Source organism: Drosophila pseudoobscura, chromosome 4, assembly GCF_009870125.1.
Source record: "Drosophila pseudoobscura strain MV-25-SWS-2005 chromosome 4, UCI_Dpse_MV25, whole genome shotgun sequence".
Taxonomy (NCBI): Eukaryota; Metazoa; Arthropoda; class Insecta; order Diptera; family Drosophilidae; genus Drosophila; species Drosophila pseudoobscura.
Genome location: NC_046681.1, coordinates 13,273,770 through 13,288,534, shown reverse-complemented (window position 1 = coordinate 13,288,534; position 14,765 = coordinate 13,273,770). Strand labels below are relative to the sequence as shown.

Below are 14,765 nucleotides of genomic sequence, written 5' to 3'. Positions count from 1 at the left end.
GGGGAAACATGAATATGAAAGACATTTAAAGAGAATATATATATTTTACTGGTGGGGTTTTATTTGTCTGCTTGTAATGCGGCAACGACCCTCGGCCGTATGGAATTTCTGCCTGGATTGTGTATTGTCGTAGCACCAAATCGTCCTAACAAAGATATTTAAATATAGTAGAGAGACCACCTCATTTCATTCCAAATCGGAAGTAGAGTTTCTCTCTATTTTTTCTTCAGTTAACAAACACCAGGCATTCTAATAGCTTTAGCACTCCGAAACAAATATAATGACTTATAATACGAATATATATATTTTCTTGTATTTTTAGTGTTTCTTTTTGTTTTCAATTCATAAAAATGTATTTTTTTTTAATTCTTTAGAATAAGCTGCCGTTTTTCTTTATAACTAAGCAAAATTTTTCAACAACTTTTTAATTCTAAAAAGCTAAAAGGCTTACAAAATGTTAGCTTAAATTTAAAATCTGAAAAATAGGAAGCTTTCAAATGCAAAATTGATCATTTTTTGAGCTATTTTTAATCAAAGTTTTGTCTTTGAAAACGTAGGAAAACTCGTAATAAATAAGATTCTTGTTGTTTTATATTTTATTTGAATGGGTAAATTCCTTATATAACATTTCACCGGTTACTACGAATATAAGGAGTATTAAATCCTGTCTTAGTTCGAATCTATTCGCAATATGCAGCGGCCCGTAGGCTTATCCACTCCTATCTTAGTGCTCCCCTACTTTCAGAATCGAAGCTTTGGGAAACAGGGGCCGTGTGTTGTTTTATTCATTAGCTAGTGGTTGAATGGGATCACTTTAATGAACTTTTTCAGGCTTCTGCTAAGGTATTTTTCAGGTATTTCTCTCTCTGAGAGCTAGTTTTTAGCTTTTAGTTTTGGATATTCCTAGGACTATAAGCTATATCTCGCAGGTAAAGTTATATATCCACCATTTGATATCCTTAAATGCTGAGAATTCCTTTTTGCCACGATGTCAATCTGTCCCATAATTCCACCCAAACACCAAGACCCATGAATGCCACCCAAACCAAACACCAAAAGGACAAAAGGACCCCCATCCGCCACTAAATGAGCTTGAGCGAGAAATCTCAGTTCACATTCATAGATACTTCCAATGCCACTGTGTGTGTGTGTGTGTGTGTGTATCTGGGGGTCTGTCTATGTGTGTGTGTGCTCATCAGTAGAGCCATGCCATACGCTTGCCATATATCCTGTGGCATGCATAAAGAAAAGTGTAATAAAATTTGATTTATTGTAGACAAGATTCGAGTTGGATATGTTTTCCTACTTCCCCAGTGTATGTTTGTGTGTATGTGTGCACATATAAGGACATACATATATGTGTATATATCGTTGTATATGTGTGCATTTCGCATGCTCATTCGCTGCTGCTTCCACGCCTGCGTCTCGTACACTTCCCTTCAACTTACATGGATGCCACAGCGGGCAGGATGGCAGGATGGCAGCCAGCATCTTCCACCTCTCGTTGGGAGTGTATCCTGGCGAATGAAGCGTCGGAATTCATGTTGCCACCAAAGGACCAGCCACCAGCCACCAGCCACCACCCACATGACACCGACACCAACGCCCCCAATGCGACTCATGCATCACTCCGACTAGATATCATTCATCTCGTTTGCTGCTGCCGTTTACCCACTCGTCCTATCCTATCCTATCCCATGCCCCAATCACATTCACATTTTCTGACACTTTCGGAAAACTTTTGCACTGCAGGCGTTGGCCCCCATCTCCAGCGTCCTCTGGAAGTCTCATTAGTCCTGGCCAGGCTTCTGGTTTCAGCTTCTTCATCGCCATCATCATCATCATCATCATCATCGTTGTCTTCGTCGTCGTGTGGATCTGTATCTGTATCTGGCAATGGTGATGGTGTTGGGTGGGCGTGTATCTTGAAGATGTCTGCGTGAAAAGCAGAAAAATCTTGGGATTGTTTCCAGCAGAAAGAAAGGGACAGCGTAAGTCTGTTCTAGTAATTGCAATTTTGTAATTATTTAACTGGAGAATGGGCTGATTATATCCTGCAACATGCCAAAAGATGATCTATGCAAGCGAAGGCCATTTACTGAGGCCTAAAAAAGGGTTGGAAAACGATGAGGGAAAGGAAAATGGAGGCCAGGAAAATATGGAATAAAAGATGAGGAATACTTGAGAAGATATTAATTATATTCAATGTTGTAATTATTGACTAATTCTACTTTTTATGTATGGTTTTCTATAACACTTTCTCCTATATATCATGTTCTCGGTAAAGCATTACCGTATTCAATCCTCTATTCGATGATTGATTTATATACGTACTATTATAATACTTCGTAGCTGGAAACACACAAATGGAATCTTCTCTCGTTTATGTATATCCCTAATAACATTGCAATAAAAAAAACCATATTTTTCAAAGAGATTTTGATTAAATTCTATAAATGCTAAAAGCTTTTCCTGAGTTGAATTTTCATCCTAATCTCGGATTGAAGGAATCCTTTCTTTTCGTCCACAAAAATTACTATAAATTCTCTGCCTAAGCCATAGATCTCCTTGAATATACCGGAAATCAAGCGTCTTTTCGGGAGTATATTCTCAGTATTACAGATTCCCGAGAAACGTATCAGTTTTCAACGTTTTCCTAACATTCTTTCCTCTATTTGATTTCAATAAAACTGTATTAATTCTCAAACAAAAAACACATGCATTTAAAAAAAAAGAAACATATATATATTTCGATTAAATATTCTGTTTAAATATAAAAAATATAGGGAATAATTTCAGAATTCCTCTTTGGTTTAATACAGCCTATATATATTTAATCTTAATATGAAATACTTAAAAATAAATATAATATATTAAATAATTAGGAAAAATATTTTATATAAATTTGAAAATGCAATGAAATGTTATTTTATGGTTTATAATATTTCATTATATTATTATTTTTCATATTATATATTTCATTCCATTCCATTTCTTCAAATCCATTCTTTCGACCCATAAAAATAAATAAAAATAGTTTTTCAATAGCCATTCTGTGGAATAACAGATTTCTTCAAAAAAAAGGATACCATTTCCTCAAGATAATCTTTCATTAATCAATCAATCGAACAAATATCACGTATACGCTTCGGTGGACGCGCATTTAAGAATATTGAAATATTTAGTTATACTTTTTTCAAACATTTATAGTATAGATGTGTGGGTGTCTATACTGGTATGTGTGTGTGTGTATGAGAACTTTTGCATTATGGTTGGCGGAGACATAAATCAAAATACCATTACGCCCGAAAGGTCCGCCCTCCGCCCATATCAGGAGACACAACCCATGCTGTGATTTATTAGAAAAACTGCAAGGGAAAAACCTCCGAAAGAGAGGAAAACGGGAGGGAGGGAGGTAGGGAGGTGCAAAAGGAAAACAGAAGCAGAAGCAGAAGCAGCAGCAGCAGCAGTAACGCGTTTCTTTTGATAAAAATTTTGAACTAAATCAAAACTTCATTTCACATCGGTGCCATTTCTTGCGCCCGGGCCTCAGCCTCAGCCTCAGTTTCAGTTCGGTTTCAGTTTTCAGTTGAGTTGAGCGAAAACTCCTCCCATTCATGCCACATCTCTCTCTCTCTCTCTCTCTCTTTCACTCTGCTGCAAGTTGCAACAAAAAGCGAGAGACGAGGAAAAGTGCACAACATCGAAACAAGAAATGGCGGCAAAACTAGAAAGTGGAGGCAGGAAGGCAGTATGTGTGCGGGAGGATACTCAAAGGAGATGCCTCGTCCTTTTCCTCAACGGTGTCGCATTCAACGACGACGATGCCGCATCGTTGTCCGTGCGACTTGACTCGACAAAATTCACTGCTCTGGCTGTCAGTTCAATAAATCATTTGCGTTTTGACACGCCAGTCCCCACCCAGGGATACCCCCGCCCCCCCATTGCCCCACACCATTCCTGGCTGCTGCGCCAATGAAAATCCATAAATACAAAAACAAAAGCAAAAAAAAAAGAAACCAGGAAAAGGTTTGAGAGCCGAAGGTTGGGATACTCTTGGAGGTACATAAATTTTGTGGGAGTAGAGTTATATATAGAGTAGTCCCTTGATTTTGATACGTTTTGGATTAGATTTAAAGAAATCCCTGAAACATATTGGGTTTTTTAGAAGTTTCCTAAGAAACAAAGAGGTTTTTGATTACAAAAAAATAGTTTATTGATCGATCCTCACAAATATCTGTCCAAAGTTTGAATTAGAAAAGGCTGACCCTCTGAAAGGGTACACAAAAAAAAAGCCAACAACATTAGAAAAAATAGAAATAGAAAAAATACGCCGCCTGGCATTGCCACGGAGACGCGCCTGAGAAACAGCCCCAAAAGCCCGACTTCCAGGCTCGTGGCTCCCTGCACCATGCTCCATGTGGGATGCACATAAATTCCAAGCTGTGGGCGAAGCAAAGAGGAAGCTGCAGCCAAAGCTTCGGAGAGGAAGCCCCTCCTAGCTGGAGGGGAAGCTGCAGGAGTAGCAGGAAAGAGGTGGCAGTGGTACAGTCACCCGGCAAGTCGAACACGAAAGCGTTGCCGTTCCACCAGTCTATAGATCAGAGAGACCCCGCATACCATGACAGCAGGTGGTGATGCCCATGGCCATGAAGACGATGGTGGCTGTGGAGCACTCATGATGAGGACGATGATGACGGTGTCGTTGCAAGGACGACTCAAGATGCATTCACACACACACACACACATACACACAGCAAGGATGGCTGCTGTGCTGAGATGGTAATATATTACACCTGGAAGGCAGCTCTTGAAACGGTTTTGCCACGCCCATAAACAACAGATCCTGGAGATGTCAGGGCAGCCACTTGATGGGTGCCTCATTGAAGGAATATAGTAATAATAATGGTGGAAAGAGAACATCCATCTGTTCTCCAGAGAATCCCTAGTAAAAATCTGCGAACCATAACCCAGAGACTCATCTCATCTCACTTGAACCCCGAAGTCAACCCCGAAAACAAGAGATTTAACCACATTTATTGTACGTCCACCATTTGCTGAAGTAAAGCACAAAAGTTTCGTATATAAATCAAACCCTTTTTGGACATTTATGATCGTAAAGTTGAAAATACCGAAATAACATCAAGGCATAAAAATGAACAACATTATTTAATGCGTCGCGTCCCGTAATAAATTCGTTCGAGAGTCGAGAGTCGCCTCCGAATGTCTCCCTTATCATACGTGTATGGAGTATCCTTAACATTAAAGTCAGAAATTGGGAAGCGAAGTGGCCATTCTCTCAATAGTCATTCATAAAGCGTGTTGCTGCGCTTTCTTTTATTTTTTCGCTGTGAAAATAAATGATTTAATGAAAATATTGAGGTCGCTGAGGATATACAATGCTGGAGTGAATTACAAAAATGATTTAAGAGAAGAGAGTGTTGTGGGTGGTAGTAAATCATTCGATTAATTACAGACTATGAAACAGGCCACTGCCTCGCTGTGACTGTACTTTCAGTAGGCTTTCATTGAAGAGAGTTCTTTTGGCTGGTTCTTTGTTGTATATGCCGCTTCAATCTGCTCCAAAAGAAGCCCTACTTACGACCCTGAATGTAATATTTAAAGCCTGGCATAAGCAAAAATAAGAGTACAATTTGAAACTAAACAAAACGACAAACAAACAAACAAACAGAATGAAATGCGCCAAGCGACAATTTCTAATTACAAATTCGCCACAACATTTAACCCGTTTTTGCCTGGACTTTCCACACACACACACACACACACACACACGGGTTCGGACGAGCCATACGGGGGATAATTTCCATACCCCAACACACATACAGGAGATACAGAAACACCTTTCGAGGCGAGAGCAAACACACAGAAAAAAACGTGTGGCAAAAACCAACAGTACAAGGATTGATAGACTCTGAAATGATCTGGAATTCTCAGGGGAAAGATCTTCAAAGCGCTCAAGAGACGAGGGAATCTTTACGTGCTATCGATACATTACTTGCAGCTGTATCACTCTAACAGATCATCGGATTGTTATGAAATTTGAAAAACTAATAGATAATGAACAAAGATATGTATATCCAGAGTTTCAGCACTCCATCTCTAATTTTATGCACATTTTCATGGGGAAAGAATGTATATTTTGCGCTTCGGCAAAATCTCAGGAATATATCTTCATTAAACATCAACAGATCACCAATCTATACCCTCCCTGCAAACCCCACATACCTTTTGACACCCTACAATTGCAGGAGAATACTGGGAGAAAAAAAGCTCAGCTTGCAACATTTTATGCTGATCCCTGTCAGGCAACAAAACACACATAATCTTCAAAAAGGAAAACAACGTAGAGAACGCAGGAGAACTAGAGGGAAGGATGAACAAACAAAATATTTATGTCTCCAACCCACCTAACTTGCAGCACGCTGCCAGGCGATAAACGTAGTGCTGCCCCAGACCAAAGGAGGGCTCCTACTACTGGGGGGGTTCTTTTTTATGCAAAGCAAAGTGCAGGGGGTGCTGGAGAACAACAAACATCAACCAATAATGCAGACGCGATTATGTCCAACCAGGAGCAAAAATAGTTACGGCCACCAGAAGGACAACTCCAGCTCCGAATGTGAAGTGTGATGCCAGGGAGGTGTAGAAGGCAGGACACTCTCACAGATACACAGAGGGAACGCTTGCAGTCCACAGATACCCCCAAAAACGTTGAGGGAACTCCTCTCGCACTGGCACGACAAATGGGAAGTGGGGAAAAAAACAAAAAGAGCAACAACAAAAAAAAAGGAAAGGAATGAAAGAAAGCAGAAAACTGAAAGAGAGCAAAAAAACGAAAGTGTTGCACAATGGGCGTTGCTTCAAGTCGGCTGCACACACTCTCGAGCACACAAACGCACACCGCACCAACACAGGGGGACATTCACCAACACTGTCCTGTGATTTATGTCACTGACGAGCACTGCACCAAATGTGCACCGAGAGAAACGGTTTCCATTCCCGACAATGAACGAGTTTCCTTCCTAAATGATTTTCTCCATCCAAAAACCTTTTCCTTTGGTGTAAAAATGCAAAAAAAAAAACAAAAAACAAACGAAAACTTACGATGACGACAGCGACGACGACAACGACAACATCGAGAGTTGCAGAAGGCAACCAGGACAACGAAGAGGACCCCACGATGATGCCACTGACGAGAACCGGAGGCAGGCCACCTAACACAGGAGGATCCCCCCTCCTGGAAGGGCGGCTGCTCTGCGCCATTCGTTTGCCACACCGAGTGTCCTGTCTGGGTGCGCTCTGGTGTCCTGTGGTCCCCCCCCCTGCCCCTTCGTAGCTGTCGGGGTGTGTGTGTGCATTTTGGATTTCTTTTGTTTCCTCGGCTGCCATTTCGTTCAGTCGCTCGACAGCCAGTCAGCGGCGTCAGCGCCAAGTCTTGCCCCATCTTTTGGGTCGCCTGCAAGCTTTCCACTGGAAGGGAGGCTTATTGTGCCCTTAAGCAGGGTATCATTGGTTTGGTGAGGGATTTGTCACAAGGAGAGTCGAGAGTATACGTAAAGAAGTATTTGGAGACGGAGTGCTTGGTATCTTGATGTCGCGGCACGTGTTCCTCGACAGAAAACAATTCCGATTCGATTATCACTTAATGGAAGCAAAAAAGTATCTTCCACCATATAAAATATTGATATTTTTGCTCACCAAATGCCTGTACATTCGACTGCCCAGATCGGCTTTTCTATTTCCTGTATCTACCATAGAAAAAACGATCTTTTAGTGTATCAAAGCCAACGACTTTTGGGAGCTCTCTTCCTTTCATTCTGTTGTTGTTTTGCTACCATCGAAGGACATTTTCGCCGCCCTTAGTGTCCGTGAGGAGGTCCTTCTAACAAAATTTAATACTTATTGTGCTTCGCCTGGCGTTCGTTCGTATTGTTGCCTCGAACCCATCCTGGACACCCATCCTGGTGCCTGCATAAAGAAAACGCAAACAGAATTTATGTTGTGACATTTTAAATTGCGCAATTTTTATGAAATCCTTTTGCTGCGCCTCGCTCTCCGTCTCTCTCTCTCTGTCTCCCTCTTTCTGTGGCGCCCCACTCCTTGTGAAATTTACAACAACCAACTCTTGACTGCAACAAAAATGCTCAGCTCTCTCGATGCGAATTTTTGTGTGTGCAACACTCGAAAAAAAAGCAACAAAAAGATATACGAGTCGAAGTCGAGTCCGCTTGTCCAAGTGCGAGGTCCTGCGCGAAGCCCCTGTCAGCCGCGTGGCCTTTTATTTATTTTTATGTTTAGACTCCTCGACCAACGTCCGAGAAAACCGAGAATGTCCGAGCCATCTCGCCCAGCGAGAGACGACCAGAGAAAGCCCCACCATGATTTACGATGATGATGTGTCCTGGAACGCGCGCGCATCTCCAGCGCAGAACAGCAAAACAACAGCAGAACATACCCCAAAGGGCAGCTGCAAGATGTCCTGCTCCCTGGGGGAAGCTTTACATATTTTGGCCAAAAGAATTCCGCCAGATGACCCTCTGGAATGCAATCGTTTGTTTGGATTTGCCAGTTGTCTCGCAAAAAACCCTTCACCAAGGAAGGGAGGTATATTCTCTTGAGTTTTGGCTAAAGAAGTGGGTCTATGGGAGGGATATTTAAATGAAGATCATTTGGAAATTATAGTAAATGTAGGGAGCAGTAGGAAAAGACTTTTTGGAGATTAAAATAGGATTCGGTAGACACTAAAAAAATTCAATTAAATTAAAAAACAAATAATATATGATGAACCGTGTTAGACCCGTTTCTCTGTCTTCTTTTTGTTATAAAAATATCCCTCTAAATTAAGGAATATAAATAATCCTCATTTCCTAAATAATATATAATAGAAACATTTGAAATATTTCCTTGTTTTTCCCCTCCAATTGATGAATAACTTCCTCAACAATCAACCGTTTCACATGGAAATTGTCGGTATATTTTTGCATATTTATATACATTTTTTCAATCCACAAAAAGCGCAACGGAAAGTGGTTTGATGGCAGGGCCGAGATGCATTCCATAATTGTGATTACTTTTTGTGCTGTGACATTTTTTTGGGCTGTGTCTTTCTGTTAATAAAAATTTACGATTATTGTTTTCACATTTTTCATGTTTTTGTCAATATTAAAAACATTATTTTTCACACGAATTGGCGTCAAAGGATGGATACGCACAGGCACATATCGAGGCGACGTGTCCAAAAGGATGTGTCTCTCTGAAATTTTATTGAAATTCGCTGATGGAATCCCCCAAACCAATCGAAGAGAAAAAAAAACAACCGAGAATTGCAGTGGAAAATCGCATTCAATCGGTCGCCAGAAACATTCGCCACTCATAACTCAGAGCCGTTCGGCGCCAGGACAGGAGAGGACCAGCACCGGCACCGGCACCAGGACCAGGACAGGACATCCATGGACATGGACACAAATCCATTGGGCGATGGTCGACGATGGCATTCCCATTGTTGGTTGGTCCGCTGGTCCGCTGGCTGGGAGGATTCAGGGACAATTGTCAGGCAATAAATCGATGTGTGTAGGGCTGTAAATTTTTGGCGGATGGCCGATGAAAAAGTGCATATTATGCAATTCGACAATACGCCAAACATGTCGACCTACGCATAACCGCCACCCCAATGGCCCCCCCACCACACTCGGTTCTCATTGCAGCGGAAACGGAAACGCGCACACAAGTTCTTCTCTTCTTCATCTTCGGCTCTGCCTCTGCCTCTGGCTGCTGCTGCAACAACGCTTTGCATATCAATGAAAATGCATAAATTTTTATTCGCCCTCAATTTTCACGCTGTTTTTTTGTTCGCCTGTTCTGTTGCTTGTTTGGTTGCACTCTCAGGCCGGGCCCATGGCCGACGGTTGCATTGCCCATCGCCCATCGCCCATCGCCCATCGCCCATTGCCCAATCCTGTCGTCCATCAAGAGGCATAAATCAGTTTGGAGGTAGCATCCCATTCAATCCAGCAACAACAACAAAAAAGAGAAGATTTACCAACACGCGTAGCTCTGCCCGGAAGCTGGCCGCAAAAAATCCCTCAGTTCTTTTGGGGGAAGGCCCATTGACGAAACGTAATCCTTGCTGGGGCAAAAACTGCACCAAAGCAAAAACATTGAAAATCCATAAAAATGCATCATAATTTCCTGGACACAGTCCGTGCAGCTGTGGAACTGGATCATCAACATCATCATCATCATCATGGTATGCGTAAAAAATTGGTAGTAAGAGCCAGGAAGTGTCCACCAACAAAGCCCCTAAACGAATTGTGAAAAAATCTCGTCATTAGGGTTACTCAGTATTTGAAATTTTAACGAATTTTAAAGGGATATAAGGAGTTCTGGGATTGTGTTTCATGGGTATTTTTTTGTGGTTTTTAATAGATATTTTTTATATAAAAAATAAATAATTTCTTACTCTAAAGACCTTCAACTTTCATTGATTTCTAGTCCCCATAATATCTCCCCTTCGATATGTTTGTGACTAACCCTAATGGTCATCATTTACATGCAACATGCCCCATACTTGATGCCTTCTATGCCATGCCCGTGGCTGCACCAACGGATGCCCCATCAAAACCAACAGCATGACTAAAAGAAGAATGGCTCTGTCCGCAGGCTGCAGCCTGCTGGCGAGGCAGCAATGCGTTAATAGATTTGCAGTGCCCCAATACCTGTTCCGTGTCCTGTGCCCCATACCAAATGATTGCATATAATCACAGGATACTCCAGTGATGGCGGCTCGGCGGCTTTGTTGTACTTTTTCTTGGCCAAAAAGTGGCCGTAAATTTTACTTCATTCATGCGAGCCCTGCACAAGGACACAGCGGCGAGATCCTGTGCACAATTTTTGAGTGCACTCGATGCGATATGTTGGCGGCCTGTCCACATGTCAGCCTTGCATTTATTTATTGAATTATGACTCTTGAGAGAGCACAAAAGGTACAAACAAACGGGGATTGTAAATGAAATACGACTGAAGAATGATGGAGAACATGGCGGAGGACGAGGGATTCATTCCCAAACTGAGGAATGGGTAAATGGCTTTGTTTAGGAATTTAAATTTGTAGAGCTGAAAGATTTTGCTACATGGAGAATTCCTATTAATTTTGATGATGATAGTTTCCTCCCCGCCCCCAAGAAGATCTCATTGCAATCTGTGGCAGCCAACGGATCTTAATTTGGTTCACGCACTGTTTGTCCTCTATGTATGTCTCCCAAGAGTCAACAGACGCGAGGTGGCAGATGAAAGAACAGCAGCCCCAGTACCGGCAGCAGCTGGCTTCTCTTCTCCAAGATTTTACACAATTTGTGCAAATATTTGAGTCGGCGCTGCCTTTTTAATTGTTTCTAATTTCAAATGTTGACACGGAGCCCACACACATACGAGTACACCCATCTGTCCCAGTAGGAAACCGTGTCTAACGCTATCGCGCTGTTGACACACACCCATCCCCCATCCCCCATCCGTAGGTGGAAGATGCATTCCGTTCCATTTAACCGAGTAGTTTTCTTTTCTTTTGTTCAGGTGCCGTGGCTGTTAACGCTTCACGTTTTTGAACAAAGATCCACATTTTAATTAACCAAGAAAAGGGGGGGGGGCTAAACAAAGTTTTTGAGTGGATTTAGCTCTGGGAATTTACTATTTTCTAGCTCAACCTGTTGACTTGGCACGCGATGCCGTAGGCCAACAAGCACTTCTGTCTGGTGCTGTGCGGGGCGGTGAACTTCATAAGACTCTTTGGGTGCATTGTTTTTCATTTTTAGTGGAGTGCAGTTTGTTCTAACATTTCTGTGTAATTAACTGTTTGATCTCTTTCAAAAGCGGTGTGTTTTTGAACTTTTTTTTGATGTCAGAAGATTAAATCTGGTATCAAAGTAATTTTCAACACTTATTCAAAATAGTCTCATTAAAATGTTCAAAAGTCGACATTTTTAAATGAAATAAACTGATGTTCTGGATGAATAATCAAAATTATTGGCTAATTTACATATTTTTATGGTCTTTGAGCATTAATTCTGCCCGTTTTAGTAAGGGTCAAGGTTCTGGGGTTTTAAAACAAAGTTTAAAAATAAAAAACGGAGTTTGGTGACCCCAATAGGTTAAAATGATTCTTCTTGGTTGATTCTTGGACATGCATAACTTTTCTGGCATCTTATTCTGCATTTTTTCAAAGAATTTTTCTGATTTTCTCACCTTGAACTCTTTTAGATACTGAAAATCAAACCAGAAGCAATTTGGTGACCCCGAACATTGTAATACGAAGGCTGCCATTTACTTCGTAGCCTTCGCTATTTTTCGTATGACCAGGTCAAAACCTCCAATTCCATTTAAAAGCTTGAATCAAAGGCATCTTTGGGCAATAAAGGGACCAAGATACATTCAACATTGCATAAACAGTTGCCTCTTTTTAAAGGAGTACACAAAAGGTCTTTGAGGATTGGTTTAAACGGAAGCAAAAGCATTTCCATCATTATCTAGATCATGCTACTAGATCACTATCATGCTACGGACTTTAAAGGCGGTCTATGCAAAAGTTTATTTACAAGAATCTCCAACAAATATTTGTTTCAGTGTGAAAATTCACGCTATGCGAACACAATTCGTCACATTCCGATGGACAGATAAAGCCACCCAAATCGATCGGTAGCTTAGCTCTGTTTAACTTTCAGATTCAGTTCTATTTTCAACTCGAAATGAATCACTCACGCGTGCTGAGGGCGACGAATATTGTGCTCCTGCTGTCGGGCTATCAGATGTATTGGCTGGACTCCAAGACCCACCGTTTCCGATTGTCCCTGCCCGGGGTTGTCTATATCTTAGCGCTGGGGTGCATATATGCGGCCTGCTTTGCCCAGCACCTTGATGCATCTTCATCGATGCTGACGATTCTGAAGAATGTATCGTCATTTCTTTTTGGATTGACAAGATTGCAGCTTTTGCTGGGTGTCAAAGTGTTTAGTTATGCGGTGTACTCATCCGTAAGAGCTGTGGGAGTAATCAACCCACTGATGGCGTCTTTGGCTGGAAAGGAAAGTGGATTCCGGAAAGAAGAGGCCATGGCGTATGCTCTGTTGATCTCTTCTTTTGGGATACTCCTCTGCTTTGGATTCTATATTGCCTGCGAAATGAATTTCGAGCTGCCTCCACTTCAAGATACCATGATTGGAACGGCTCTCTTTATGCCACATCTTTGTCTTGCCGGATGCCTGAGATTGTACAGCATTTTGGCCTGGCTAACGTGTGGACAGTTGAAGGAGATCCACACGAATGTGGAGCAAGCACTTGATGCCAACCGTAAGAAAGATGACGAGGAAATTGCTTCCACATCTTTCACGGTGACTGTCAGTAATTCCAGTCTGGATAGCCTCGAGAGTCTCCGGAAAGAATTGGTGCTCCTTGGAACCCGATTTGGTCGCTTTTTCAAGGCCATGCAGCACTCTCTGTTGTTTCTGGTCACCATAAATGGGAATTGTCTTCTATTTGGGATCTATTCTTACGTTTACTATCGAAATTACTGGCATGTGCTCTTTGAGGATCGCAAACGGAGAATCTTCTATGCGGCGAATGCCTCCATTTATGCCTGCATTGCTTCGGATTATGTGTGTCTTCTTTTGGTTCAGTTCTTTATGGAAAAAGAGGTGAGAAGTGTACTTGAAAATGTTCTCTGGAAATCTTAGCTTCATTTATACTCTTTCACAGCGTCTTGGCTTTCTGACAAGCCTGGATTCTTTTCTCTCTCAAAGAAATGCTTTGTCGAAAAGCATTCGCTGTCTGGCCAAGGATATTAAGGGCACTCTACTCAAAAGTTTTCACCACAAATTTCTATCCCTTTGGCGCTTTGATGTTATTCATTTCGTTTTGGTAAAGTCCCATATGAAACTTTAAAAAAAAGATTTTTCTAATATTTGTAAACATTTGTTTTTACAGATGCTATTGTTTCAATGCGTTATTATTGCCCTGATTGTAATGTATCATTATTTGAGTGATGAAATTTTACAATTGAAAGAACAATTAGATTCGGCAGATGATGAATAAATAATATTGGAAAAATATCAAGTGAGGGCAGTGATTTGTGCTACATAATTCGATATCTACTCTAGACTAAGCTTAATCTATAAATTTATCCGTTCACCTGGGTCAACAACTTGGGTCCGGAGCAACAAATCACGATTACGCTGCTAATAAAATGTCGAATTTTTGCTGCATTAGTTAGAGATGGCCAAACTTAAGAGAACTAAGCAAAAGTTAAATAATAGTTCGAAAATATATTTTATTTTCTTACAATTAAAATTCTGCAGCAGTATCTTGATCATCGTGAAGGATCCCAGTCCCAAGGGGACCAATAATCTTCTTGATGTGTGCCTGAAAATCAAGTCGTTTGTTATTAAAACGTTTACTGAGTATTTCCAGATATTGGAACATCTCGATCCATATCCGAAATTACCAATATGTTTGGGGCTTTAAAATTATTTAATATTTATTTTTTCAAGGTTTAGTGTATATTTTTTTTTAAATATTTCAAATCTGGTATTTTATTTTGCTTCTTTTTTCAGAGGTGGTGCTTCTTTTTTTAACATAACTTAAGTATCTTACGCCTGGTTGTATTGAGCTTTGCAATTCAGCTTTAAGTCCTACCTGAACACTTTGTAGCGTATCGTCTGGAAGCTTTCAAGCTTTCAAATTCAACAATGAGCATTTTTTGC

The 14,765-nt window shown here is 41.1% G+C and overlaps 1 protein-coding gene across 1 annotated transcript; it reads left to right on the top strand.

The window, feature by feature from the left end:
* Positions 1 to 12,730: 12,730 nt before the first annotated feature.
* LOC26533926 (uncharacterized) lies at positions 12,731 to 13,962 on the top strand. Its single transcript, XM_033380187.1, has 2 exons — positions 12,731 to 13,700; positions 13,762 to 13,962. Exons 1-2 carry the CDS (start codon positions 12,756 to 12,758, stop codon positions 13,945 to 13,947), a joined length of 1,131 nt encoding a protein of 376 aa, XP_033236078.1. The 5' UTR covers positions 12,731 to 12,755; the 3' UTR covers positions 13,948 to 13,962.
* Positions 13,963 to 14,765: the final 803 nt, after the last annotated feature.

What these genes read in the sequence shown, in the direction of transcription:
- LOC26533926 (XM_033380187.1), top strand. Translation starts at nt 12,756, where the DNA reads ATGAATCACTCACGCGTGCTGAGGGCGACGAATATTGTGCTCCTGCTG. An exon ending in AGTTCTTTATGGAAAAAGAG is followed by an intron (nt 13,701 to 13,761) that starts GTGAGAAGTGTA and finishes ACTCTTTCACAG; the next exon opens with CGTCTTGGCTTTCTGACAAG.